This window comes from Pipistrellus hanaki (genome assembly GCF_964339955.1).
Source record: "Pipistrellus hanaki genome assembly, chromosome: 2".
Taxonomy (NCBI): Eukaryota; Metazoa; Chordata; class Mammalia; order Chiroptera; family Vespertilionidae; genus Pipistrellus; species Pipistrellus hanaki.
Window position 1 is genome coordinate 189,356,175 of NC_140504.1, and position 11,658 is coordinate 189,367,832.

At 60.1% G+C, this 11,658-nt stretch overlaps 1 protein-coding gene across 2 annotated transcripts; it reads left to right on the forward strand.

Annotated features, from left to right (window-relative positions):
• Window positions 1-6,225: 6,225 nt before the first annotated feature.
• CAMK2N1 (calcium/calmodulin dependent protein kinase II inhibitor 1) lies at window positions 6,226-9,844 on the forward strand. Of its 2 annotated transcripts, XM_084875194.1 has the most exons (3): window positions 6,226-7,010; window positions 8,498-8,560; window positions 8,905-9,844. In XM_084875194.1, the coding sequence occupies exons 1-3, from the start codon at window positions 6,887-6,889 to the stop codon at window positions 8,922-8,924; spliced, it is 207 nt and encodes a 68-aa protein (XP_084731320.1). In that variant the 5' UTR covers window positions 6,226-6,886; the 3' UTR covers window positions 8,925-9,844. The 2 variants fall into 2 exon arrangements, with proteins under 2 accessions (XP_084731320.1, XP_084731321.1); XM_084875195.1 differs by having other exon boundaries at window positions 6,237-7,010; window positions 8,498-9,844.
• Window positions 9,845-11,658: the final 1,814 nt, after the last annotated feature.

Here is an 11,658-nt window from a genome sequence, read left to right on the forward strand (position 1 = left end):
AGAACCAGTGCCCGCCTCCAGGTCCCGCAGGCAGGAAGGGATGGAGTTGGGGTAGACGTGGGTCTTCTGATTTGCCCTCCTTTTCCCTGCCGATGGCATGAACCCGGGCACGGGGAGCTCTGCATAGTGACTGGGGGTGAGAGCTTGTGATGGCAGAGTGGTGGTGCCCTTTCTGAACTGTTGGGGGTCAGCTCCTCAGCCCCCTTTGGGGGTAACAATGCGGCTCAGCTGATGGCTCTGGGGAAGTCAGGGCTCTGAGAGCCCCGGGCAGAGGCAGTGGCCCGGTGGAGTGAAGCGTTTGGGGCTAGGCTGGGATACACTCAACCCTCGTCTGCCCCAGGATCACGTGGACACAGAAGAGCGCTGTGGTGCCAGGCCTCTCCTGGGCTGAGAGGAACCATTGTTTTCCGGGTGACACGGGGCCCAGCGCCTCCCACCTGCTCCTCCTGGGCGGGGCGTGTGTGTGTGTGTGTGTGTGTGTGTGTGTGTGTGTGTATTATCTTAGGCAGAGCTCCTGTCTCAGAGTTCCCAGCTGTCCTCACTAGTTCTTAAGTTTTCTTGAAGAGCGTGGGACTCTCACTTTGTGGGTTGTCAGTACAATAGAAATTTTTTTAAAAATTATTCCATCATCTTTCTAATTTTTAATTTTTTTTTTATTTTAAAGAAATACAGCAACTTCATTGTTGAAAAAAAACCCCCCACACCAAACCCTTTTCTTTTCTGACTGTGTGTTGCTGGAGCTTCCCCTCCTCTGCTCCCCATAGAATATAAGGGTGCAAGTGTGGCCCAGGGGGGATCCAGCCTGGGAGGAGAGGCCCGGGTCCCCGCACGCCCCGTCTGGGCCTCCGTTTCCACGTCGGTAACAGGAGGGATGGGTGGGGCTGGATGACTCCAGAGGTGGTTTTACACTGAGCTGTGTAACTCTCTGGACATGCTTTGGAGACCCCTGGGGGCCAACTGGAGTATGGGGGACCCAGAGGATGGGGTCTTGAGCCCCTAGCTCCCCAGAAGCTTGCCCTTTATATTGAGGTTTTTTTGTAAGATTTAAAAAATATATACATTTTTATTGATTTCAGAGAGGGAGAGAGATTTAGAAACATCAATGATGAGAGAGAACCGTTGATTGGCTGTCTCCTGCACACCTCACTCTGGGGATCAAGCCTGCAAGCCATGACCCCCTGGCTCATAGGTCACACTCAACCGCTGAGCCACACTGGCCAGGCTAAGATTGTTGTTTGAAGAAAGGGTGTTGGTGTTTAAACAAACAGAGAAGAGAAGCTAATATTCCTGGAGTTGTTTTGGGGGAAGGGCTGTGCCTGCCACGAGTCCTCAGCAGATGTTGGCTGAATGAAGGGAAGGTGAATGGATCTTCTCTTGCTATTTCTTGACTCTAGATGCAAGTTGCCACTGGTCAGGTGACACGCTTTCTCTCGCTGTGTGTGTCTGTGCCCCCGGCCTGTGGCCTGCCTTTCCAGGTGGCTGGGGAATTGGCTGCACCCGGTCCCAGGCACTGAGTGGAGAAAGGTGGTGATGATGTGGGGTTTTTTGTTTTGTTTTAACGCTACCCAGTCAATGGTTTTTATTTTATTTTATTTTTTTATTATATATTTTATTGATTTTTCACAGAGAGGAAGAGAGAGGGGTAGAGAGTTAGAAACATCGATGAGAGAGAATCATCGATCAGCTTCCTCTTGCACACCCCCCACTGGGGATGTGCCCGCAACCAAGGTACATGCCCTTGCCCGGAATCGAACTCGGGACCTTCCAGTCCGCAAGCCGACGTTCTATCCACTGAGCCAAACCGGTCCCGGATGATGTGGGTTTTTATCCAGCCTCGGCTCAGAGTGGTGCATCCCTGCGGGGAGGCCCCTTACCTCTGGAGGTGACCAGCTGGCCATCCTGGCCTTCCTCGCTGCCCGGCAGGGGCGGAGCCCTCCCTGAGCAGGCTCAGCATCCCCGGGGCTCCAGCTCTGTGGGACCCGGGGCCTGAGCTGTCGGCTGGTGCCCCGTGTCAGGGCTAAGGTTTCCAACGTTTCCCTCCAGGTCTCTGATGCTGCCGCCTGTGCCTCTATTTCCCCATGTGGACAGGTGCGAGGGGAAGCAAACAGAGGGAGCTAATGTGTGCTGGGCATCTGCTCTGTGCGGGCACCGCTAGGGCTGGATCTCCCTTTTTCTACCCGCCAGCACTGTGCTGGGCGAGCCCGTGGGTAGGGTCCAGTCCTGTGGCTCTCCGTCTGCAAAATCCTGGGGTCAGGCGAGGGAATGTTCAGGTGGAGTTCGAGCTATCTTCCCCCCCTTTGCCTCAAGCAGGTTTTAACTGGATTTAGGAGAACTGGCTAATTTTGCAGTTGAAGAAAAAGGGGGGATTTTCTCCAAGTTTCTCCAGTTATGAAATAGAATCAGAGGCCCAGAGGAGAGAATCCATTTATTCAAGGCCACAAAGAGAGTCCACAGCGAATCATAGTAAGTCCCGTCTACTGGGGACTTACCGGGTATCGGCATATGATACACGTATGTTCTCCCTCCTCCGAACAAATCACCAAGTGGGAACAATTACTGTCCCCATTTGGCAGGTGAGAAACCGAGGAACAAAGAGGTGAAAGGGTCATAGATCCAGGAAGTGGCAGAGTGGGGATTTGAAAGCGGGGGTGGGAGGACCGGCCCCTTCCACCCTGAGCTATGGCACCAGACTGCGTCTCGCCGGGCTGCCTCGCTGAGTGGTTGGGCTGGGTCATCCCCACCTGTCTTAGTTGGTCCCTTCCTCCATCTGGCCCGAGCCTCTTCTGACCTAACACAGCCCTGGCCGACTGAGCCAGCCCCCTGTGGGGTGGGGGAGGCGGAATGGAGCCTCCGGATGCGCCTGTATCGAGGCCTCGGGCTCCGGGACGCAGGGGTCCTGCCCTGAAGGCGAGGGGACGTGGAGGCTGAGTGAGGCCTCAGTAAAGGAGCTGCTGGGAGTGGTGGAGGCGGAGGGACCCCGCCCGGATGCATGCTTGCCCTTGCGGATCTTGTGCATGACCTTGGCGACATCCCTTTCAACCTTCAGGTACCTCATCTGCAAAATGGGCCTGGCTGTCCCTGTCTCGTTGCTTCGGAAAGGAAGGTTCTAAGGAGGCAGCCGTCCTGAAGATGCTTTTCTTTTTCTTTTCTTTTTCTTTAAATGTATTTTTATTGATTTTTTACAGAGAGGAAGGGAGAGGGACAGAGAGCTAGAAACATCGATGAGAGAGAAACATCGATCAGCTGCCTCTTGCACACCTCCCACTGGGGATGTGCCCGCAACCAAGGTACATGCCCCTGACCGGAATCGAACCCAGGACCCTTCAGTCCGCAGGCCGACGCTCTATCCACTGAGCCAAACCGGTTTCGGCTGAAAATGTGCCTGGGAGGGCGGTGTGGTTCGCTGAGCAGGTGGGGACAGAGGCAAGGCCAACACGAAGACAAACAGGCTGTAAACCCGGCTTCTCTCCTTCCTCTGGCGTGCGGTGTGTGCCGGGATGTGCCAGTCCTCTGCGGCTTTCTGCTGACTTTGGCACAGTTGGCGCGCTGGTGGGTGCTCACCGTGTAAACTGCTTGCTTCATCATCACTCGGCAGCAGAGGAGGGAGCGAGGCGAGTGTGACAGGAGCGTGGTGGCTCCAGCCCGGCACGCGGTCACCACTGTGGGGTTTCCCCTGTGAGGAACCACAGCTGGGAAGAGCCCATGACCATGACCTAGCCCGTGACCTTGGCGAGTCCCTTATCCTCTGTGCTACATCCGTTACACAGGGAGGCAACATCTCTTCCTACCTCCAAAGGTACTTGTTTTGAGAAGCAAAGTCAATGATGGGCATGAAAATGCCTCGGAGGAGAAATGGAAAGCATGATACACGCGTATGAGCTTCTTGTTGTAACCTTGACCATCCTGCACGTTCTGCTTCTGTTTTCTCTCCCGGCACCTGGCCCTGTGCTAACCGCAGGGATGGCATGCAGGGCCCGGATGAATGGGGACAGGCGGCTGCAGCGTGAAGCAAAGGGAGGCTGGAGACCTGTTGCTTCTGCCGCCTGGGGACTCAGGAAAACCCCTGACCCTCCAGGGGTCTTCAAACTACGGCCCGCGGGCCACATGCGGCCCGCAGAGGAGTCTGATCCGGCCCGCCAGGTTTTTTGGGCAGTGAGCGCAGCCGAGGTGTTACAGTAGGAATTAGTAGTTCATATAGTCCGGCCCTCCAGCTCTCTGAGGGACCGTGATCTGGCCCCCACTTTAAAAAGTTTGAGGACCCCTGCTAGGGCTTTAGTTTCCCCGTTTGGAAATGAGGGGCCTGGCGGGGTCAACTTTACGGACCGTCTAGCTCTGAGGCCTCTGGAATGGGAATGAACAAAGTGTTACTGTTCTTTCTCACTCATGCCGAAGGCATTTCTCAGATGTTTTAGTACATACCCGCTCTTAGGCACCGGGAGCCTGATGCATTTTTTAAAAATATATTTTTATTGATTTCAGAGAGGAAGAGATAGAAACATCAATGATGAGAATCATTGACTGGCTGCCTTCTGCTCGCGCCTCCCCGCCCCCCCTTGGCGATTGAGCCTGCAACCTAGACATGTGTCCTTGACTGGAATCGAACCTGGGACCCTCCAGTCCACAGGCCGAGACTCTATCCGCTGAGCCAAATCAGCCAGGGCCTGATGCATTGTTTTCATAACAGTCCTCTGAGGGACACAGGCAGATCGCTGGTTTCAAGCCGCTTCATAGCTGAAATCATGAGGTTCAGAGAGGGGCCATGACTTGCTCAGTCACACAGCTAGCAAACCACAGGGTTGGGACTCAAACCCAGGCCTCATCCAAAGGTCACCCTCATTCCATCTGCCCCATTTCTTAGCCCCCCTCTTCTCTTCCTCCCATCCCCCCAGATGCCTGGTCCCCGGAGGCCTGATGGCTTTTTAAAACAGTTGGAGAGGGGACTGAGCAGACTCCTGTCAGGCAGCCTCTCTCCAGGATGTTGTTATATCACGGACGCCCCCTTTCCCTCCACCTCCCCGCCCCCACCACCCAGCATTTCTAGAATGAAGGGGAGAGCGAACAGGTGGAGCCAGTGGCGACCTCGGTGACCTACATGCGTTCCCTGACCTCGCCTTTGGCAGTGCATGACCTTGGGAGGCCGCCCCTCGCGGTGGCCAGGCTGGCTCTGCTGAGCCAGTGCGGTCGCCAGGGGGAGAGCAGGTGTTGTGGGCTCCGGACCAGGATGACAAGCTCTGCTCTGGCCACTCGCCTCCTCCGAGCCTCTGGGGCGGCCCCAGTGTCCCTCCTGGGACCAGGGAGCCCGCTCCTCCGCTCAGAAGCCGCCGTCTCTCCCGAGGGCTCAGGGCTGTTGCTGGGAGGGAGGTCCCCGAGGGCAAAGGGCCGGGTATCCCGGGTGAGCCTGGCGGAGCGAGGCGCTCCCTTCTCCTCCGGGAGCCGGGCTCCCCTCTCCTCCCCGCCCCGCCTCCGCCCCAGGCCCCGGGGAGCCGACGGCCGGGCCTCCCCGGGAGGATGGGGCGGGGGAGGGAGAGTGAGTCCGAAGTTGGCCTAAGTGGGGTCGTGGGGGGTAGGGGCGCCCTGGTTTGAGGCTGGCAGGGAAAGTCGTGTCCGCGGGTCCCCTGGTTGTCCCCTTTTGCCCCGGCACCGGGCCTCCGGGAGATGGGCTTCCACCTGCCCGACCCGGGTGAGCGGTCCGCCCGCGCCCCTCCCGCTCCCGGAAGCCCCCCCACCCACCCCGCCGGGACCCCGCAGGCGGCGGGGCTGGCGGTCCGCGTGGAGCCGCCGCGCCAGCACCGGCTCGGGGCCGGCAAACACCGCGGGAGGGGGTGTAGGGGGGAGGGGGAGGGGGCGGGGGGCCGGGCCGCCGGGCCAGGGCGGGGCTCGCGGGGGGGCCGGGGCCGGGGCGGGGGCGGGGGGGCCGGGGCCGGGGCCGGGGCGGGGGCGGGGGGGCCGGGGCCGGGGCCGGGGGCGGGGGGGCAGGAAGCCAGCCGCGGCCCGGGCCGGCCGGCGGGCCCCGTGACGTCGCCCGGCTGCAGGGCGCTCTCCCCGAGGCCCCGGCCCCCGCCCCGCGCCGCCTCGGCTTCCTCCGGCCTCGCCTCCCCGGCCGGCATTGCTGGCTCGCAGCGGGCTGCAGGCTGGCTCTCCGGTCCCCCCGCCCCCTCCGGCTTCTCTCCCTTCCCGGCTCCTCCCCGGCCCGGCCTCCCCGATGCTGACCTAGCCGTCCCCCTCGACTCCCTCTCCCCGCTTTCTCTCTCCGGCTCTTTCTGTCCTTCCTCCTCCTCCTCTCCCTCCCTCCCGGTCTCTGTTTGTCTCCCCGGCTCCCTTTCGGCGGCTCTCTCCCCGCCCCCTCCCTCCGGGTAACCCCCCCTCGTGTCCTCCCTCCTCCCGCCCCTCTCTCCGCCTCCCCCTCCGCCCCTCGCCAGCCCGCCGCTCGCAGCTCCCCAGTCAGCCTCCCGGACCTGCCCGCCGCCGCCCGCAGCACCGGCCCGCCGGCTCCGGAGCGCGCCCAGCTCGGCCCCGCGCCCCGGGAGCTCGCCGGGACCCCCTTCCTCCGGCCCCGGGCCCGCCGCCGCGCCAGCCCCGCGCCCCAGCGAGCGAGCGCGCCGAGGATGTGAGTCCTGCTCCCGCCGCCGAGCACAGCCCTCCGCCCGAGCCCGAGCCGCGCCGGAGCCGGAGCGCAGCCCGCGGCGGGCGCTCGCCGGGTCTCCCGGGCGGGCCCCGCGCTCCCGCCCCAGCGGCGCCCCCTGCCCCCGCCGGCGCCGCCGCCGCCGCAGCCCGCGGGCCGTCCCGGCCGGCCGCCCCCGGCCCCAGCGCCGCTGACCTGTCCGCCGCGGGCGGGGACGCGGGCGGAGGAGGCGCCGCCGCCGCCGCAGAGCCCCCGGACGCAGCCATGTCGGAGGTGCTGCCCTACGGCGACGAGAAGCTGAGCCGCCTGCAGGACACCAGCAACTTCTTCGGCGCCGGGCAGGGCAAGCGGCCGCCCAAGCTGGGCCAGATCGGTCGGAGCAAGCGGGGTGAGTGGGCGGGACCCCCCTCCCCAGACACCCCCTTTCCTCGGGCACCGGGGCCGCCCGGCTGGAGGTTGGCGAGGACCCCCCGCGCCCGGGAGCCCGTGGCGACCCGATGGGGAACCCCTCCGTGCGGAACCGGGGAGCCCGCACTGCGGCTCGGCGCCAGCCGCCGCGGACTCCCTCCGCCGCCGCCGGCTTCCCGGAGGGGTCACCGGGGGGCGTGGCGCTCTGGGCCGCAGCGGGGGCTCGGGCTGCCCTGGGACCCTCCCGCACCCAAGTTTGTTCCTTGATTTCTACCCCCCCCCCCCCTTTGCGCAGCGTATCGCTCTGCAGCTGGGCGGTGGGGTCCCAGGACCCCCCCCCCCCCCCCGGGGACGGCGCGGGGAGTGCGGAGAGAGGACCCTGTTTCTGCGGGGACGTCCGGGCGCTTTGGGGCTCCCATTGTGACTCTGGGGGAGGGCGTGTGCCGAGCCCGGGCTCCGGGAGCGAGGGCTGGGGAAGCCCCGGAGAGACCGGGGCGCCGAGCGGCTCCGAGGGGAGCTCCCGGGGCGGGTGCTCTGGGAGGATGCGGGCGGCGGCCGGGAGACACCGCGGCGCGGAGACCGGGAGGGAGCCAGCCGCTGGGGGTGGGGGTGGGGACCGGGATGGGTGAGCCCGAGACAAAGCTCGGGAGAGGGAGCGGAGCGGGAGAGACCGAGAGCGGGGACGCTGGCCCTGGGGAGGGCGGAGAAGCCGCCGAAACAATGGGAGCGGCCGGCGCCCGGGTGCAGAGAGGGACCCCGGCAGGTGACGGTGCGCGGGGAGGCTGGTGGCGGGGATGGGGATGGGGATGGGGAGGGCGAGGCCGGGTCGGGATGGCGAGAGGCGGAGGACGCGGCGAGAGGCGGGAGAGACCCGGGAGCAGCGGCGGGAGCTCTGACCTCTGCGGCGGCGGCGGGGAACGCGGAGGGGCCGAGGATGCTCGGGGCCGGCCGCCCGCCGGGACCCTGGACCCGCCGCGCGCCGCGGGGACCGGCCCCCAGCGTCCGCGCCCCCGCCCCGCACTGCCCCGCCCAGGCGTGGCGACCCGCGCCGCTCTGGGAGCATCCCCGAGAGTCCCAGACCAGGAGACCTTGGCTTCTCCTCCCCTCCCTCCCTCTTCGGACCCGGAGCCTTCTTTCTAAATGAATGCCCCCGCCCCCCGCGGGTGAGATGGGTGGGGTGGAAGCCGCAGGGGCTGCGCGATTTGCGCCCTCTGTCCGATTCCTTTTCTTAGAACGGAGCTGAGACACAGCCGGGGGGTGGAGGGTGTGGGATGTGGGGTTTGGGGTTTGGGGGGAGGGTTTCAGAGGAAAGCCTCAGAGGGACCCTGGGCGGAGGCCACCGCGGATAGGGCTGTGTCTGCTCGCCTGGCCCCCTCCAGTCTCCCCCTGCTCCGGCGTCACTGAGACCCCTGGCGAGGCCCAGCGCGCTCACTTTTCATTTTCTCTCCCCCACCCCTTTTTTTGCAGTTGTTATTGAAGATGATAGGATTGATGACGTGCTGAAAACTATGACAGACAAGGCACCTCCTGGTATTTAACTCCCCCAAAGACAATGGGTTAAGGGTGAGGATAAGAGTAAGGACGGCGAGAGCGGTTATTGGCAGAAAGAGTGTGAAAGGAGAAAGCACGTTGACGTTTATTACTAGCTTGCTACCTGCGATGGAATCAACAACCTGTGTCTCGAGTCAGGCCGGGAGACAGATGATGATGAGGCGGGAGAAGGAGGAGGAGGAGGAGAAGGCTCTGGGCTCCTCTGCAAAAAAAATAAAAATAAAATTTAAAAAATAACTATCACTATATACACACCTATACAGAAATAAAGTCTCAGTTGCAGCTATTGGTCAAAATTAACATCCATTTCTTTTTATATACAGTGAATATTGCGCAGTTATAGATCCGGATTTTGAGCCACTTTAATAATGAAGCAGCAGCCCCCGGGTGATTGAGGTGGTGGCAGTCTTCGCTGATTTGGCTGTTCCCAATGTTTACATTATTTAGTCTTGCAAAAATAATTCCATGCACTTGGATGTGAAATGCTGTTCAGTTTTATTTTTTTATGTTGTTATCCTTGGATGTACAAAGAACATACCAGACAATGATCTGTATAGATAATCCTGTGTTATTTCGGTCCCCTTTTCAAAGTGACCAGGAATGTGTTGAAGATAAGAGAACTTTTCTAAGGAATGATGGATACGTAGAAAGCATCCCTGTTTCTTTTTACAAATGCATTGTAAAGCTGTGTTTCTTTCTCGCTGCAAGCTATTTGCCCAAGTTCATGCAAACGGATACCTTTTATATGTCAGGAAAGAGAAACCAGAAAAAAAAGAAAAAAAGAAAAAAAATGCTTGAGCTTTTTCTAACCTCTCTCTGCAGTTTATTGGATGAGCAGCCTGTTTTTTTCCTCTGATATTGTGTCCGTTTGTTTTCTTTAATGGACTGTAAAAAAAAAATGTAATCACAAGAGTGCCAAATATCTTGAAATGCCAAGAGGCATTTTGGTTTCTTCTCTCTTTCTTCGTGCTCTGAGTCCACGTAAAGGAATGCTTTAGAGTGTCTTTCTGTTATTTATAGGGGTTCTCTTAAGGCACACCAGCTGCCTGTTTTGCATGGTATTTGCAAAAATGCCTCATGCGTGAGGAAATCTACCATTTTTTTTAAAATTTTTTTTTTTTGTGCAACTTTGGACCTCAAGAGGTTTCTTCCCTTCCCATCCCTGGTCCTCTTTTCTTAACTCGACATTCTGTATGTTGCACCTTTAACCAGCACACAGGGCTATTTCTCCGATGTACAATAAAGAACTGTTCCTGTGTCTCACGCCTCTATTGTCTGCTTTGGTGCTGGGGGGACTTGCTTTTTGCCTGTGAAGCAAAAAGGCAGAGTGGAAGGCGCTGTGGGCTGGGCTGGGCTGGTAGGAAAGACCAGCTGGACAGCAAGTTCAAAGAGCAAGTTCATTCACTGTGTGGATGGTCACTGGGTCTCCCCGCTGCCCAGAGACTCCTGCTGTCCCCGGTGGGTGTGGAGAGGAGGCTGATGTGGGGGAAGGGACTCTTGCTAAGAACAGTGTGTGGAGCCTGGCAGACTTGGACTCCAATCCCAGCTCCTTCACTTCGTAACTGTACGGATTTGAACAAGTCCCTTCACTTCTTGAAGCCTCACTTTCCAAATCTGTCAAGTGGGGATCATGCAGCTCCCACCTCCCAGGCGGTTGGGAGGATTAACACAATACCTAGCACTTGGGATCATATGTCTGTAATCCTTTCCTGAGGGCCACCTGTCCGAAAAGGCAGGGCCAGGAAGAGCTAGCCCCCGCCCCCCTTCTCCTTCCTGAGTTCACTGGTCCTTGCATGAGGGATGTGTCTGGTCCTCTGGGGTCCACGGCTTGGGCTTGGGGTGTCCCAGGCTCCCTCCCGCAGAAGCTTCCCTGCGATCACCGCTCAGAAAGGCTCCTTAGGAAAACACTGCTCAGCCCCCTGCGTCCAGGGCAGTTAATGGCCGTGGAGCAGGCCCCTGGGGAAGGAGGGGCTGGGAGAAGGATTTTGGCTGAAGAACGGCTGTTCCGCATCCAGGAGCCCCAGCGCCGGGAGCTTTTAATGTGTTTGTTGTAAAACTGTCAGCCTGGGAGTCACAACACAGCTCGCAGTGACAGGAGCCTGCCTGTGACTCAGACGTCAGGTAAGACAGGCCTTGGGGTGAGGCTGGGGGGGAGGAGAGGGGCTCCAGAGGGCCTGTGGGGGCGGGTGTGTGTGTGTGTGTGTGTGTGTGTGTGTCTCATTCCCCATCCCGGGCAGTGGAGGCCCAGAGCCCAGGAGGACCCAGCGGAGAGCTGGTCCTATCAGTCATTATGAGGAATGACGGGCACGCTGGAACTGGCAGTGCCAGCAGGATGACTAGGAAGGAGAGCCTGATTTTCCCAGGCGCCTGCCCCTGTTCCTGAACCTGCCTCTGCTTCCTGCTGACGCCGGAGCATCCCAGCATTTTGGAGCTAATGGGACTTGAGTGATCACCAAGCTTGGCTTTTCCCGTGAGAAGGCCCGGGGGTGCCTCACAGAGAGTGGGGACAGGGTGTACCTCCTGTGTGCCATCACCTGCCAAGATGGGCAGGAGCCATACCGGAAGCTGCTCTCGGAAGGCACTGTATTCACACCCCGGAGTAATTACTTGACCCAATCAGAGCTCCGTGCAGTTCCTAAGTGCTTGCCCTTCCATCCTTTCACATAATCGGCCCAGCAATCCGGAAACCCACCACCATGGCCTCTCCTTAGTCAGGGAGGAAACGGACACACCAAGAGGGCTGAAAACACCACCCTGCATCCACATTCATTAAGCTCCGGCTGTTTACCCCATTCACAAAAGCCCTAGGAAGCAGGCGTGATTATCCTGACTGTGCAGAAGCAGCCAGGACTCGGAGACATTCAGTAGCTTGCAGGAGGTCCCTCAGCTGGTTCAGTCGCTGGGACGGGACTCGAACCCAGAGCCCAAGCTCCGGGAATGGGGATGCAGCAGAGTCATCTGACCCCAGCCCCGGGCTCAGTCTCAGCTGCAGCCACCGTCCTTCAGCCTGAAAGCTCCTTTTGTGGGTCTGTTGTTTTGAGGCCGGGCTCTCTGCTATGCCGCACAAGACATCTGCG

Excerpts from the sequence above, each read along its gene's own strand:
- CAMK2N1 (XM_084875194.1), top strand. The coding sequence starts at position 6,887 with ATGTCGGAGGTGCTGCCCTACGGCGACGAGAAGCTGAGCCGCCTGCAG. Across the intron at positions 7,011-8,497 it reads GATCGGTCGGAGCAAGCGGG|TTGTTATTGAAGATGATAGG; the intron begins GTGAGTGGGCGG and ends CTTTTTTTGCAG. Across the intron at positions 8,561-8,904 it reads GACAGACAAGGCACCTCCTG|TGAATATTGCGCAGTTATAG; the intron begins GTATTTAACTCC and ends TTTTATATACAG.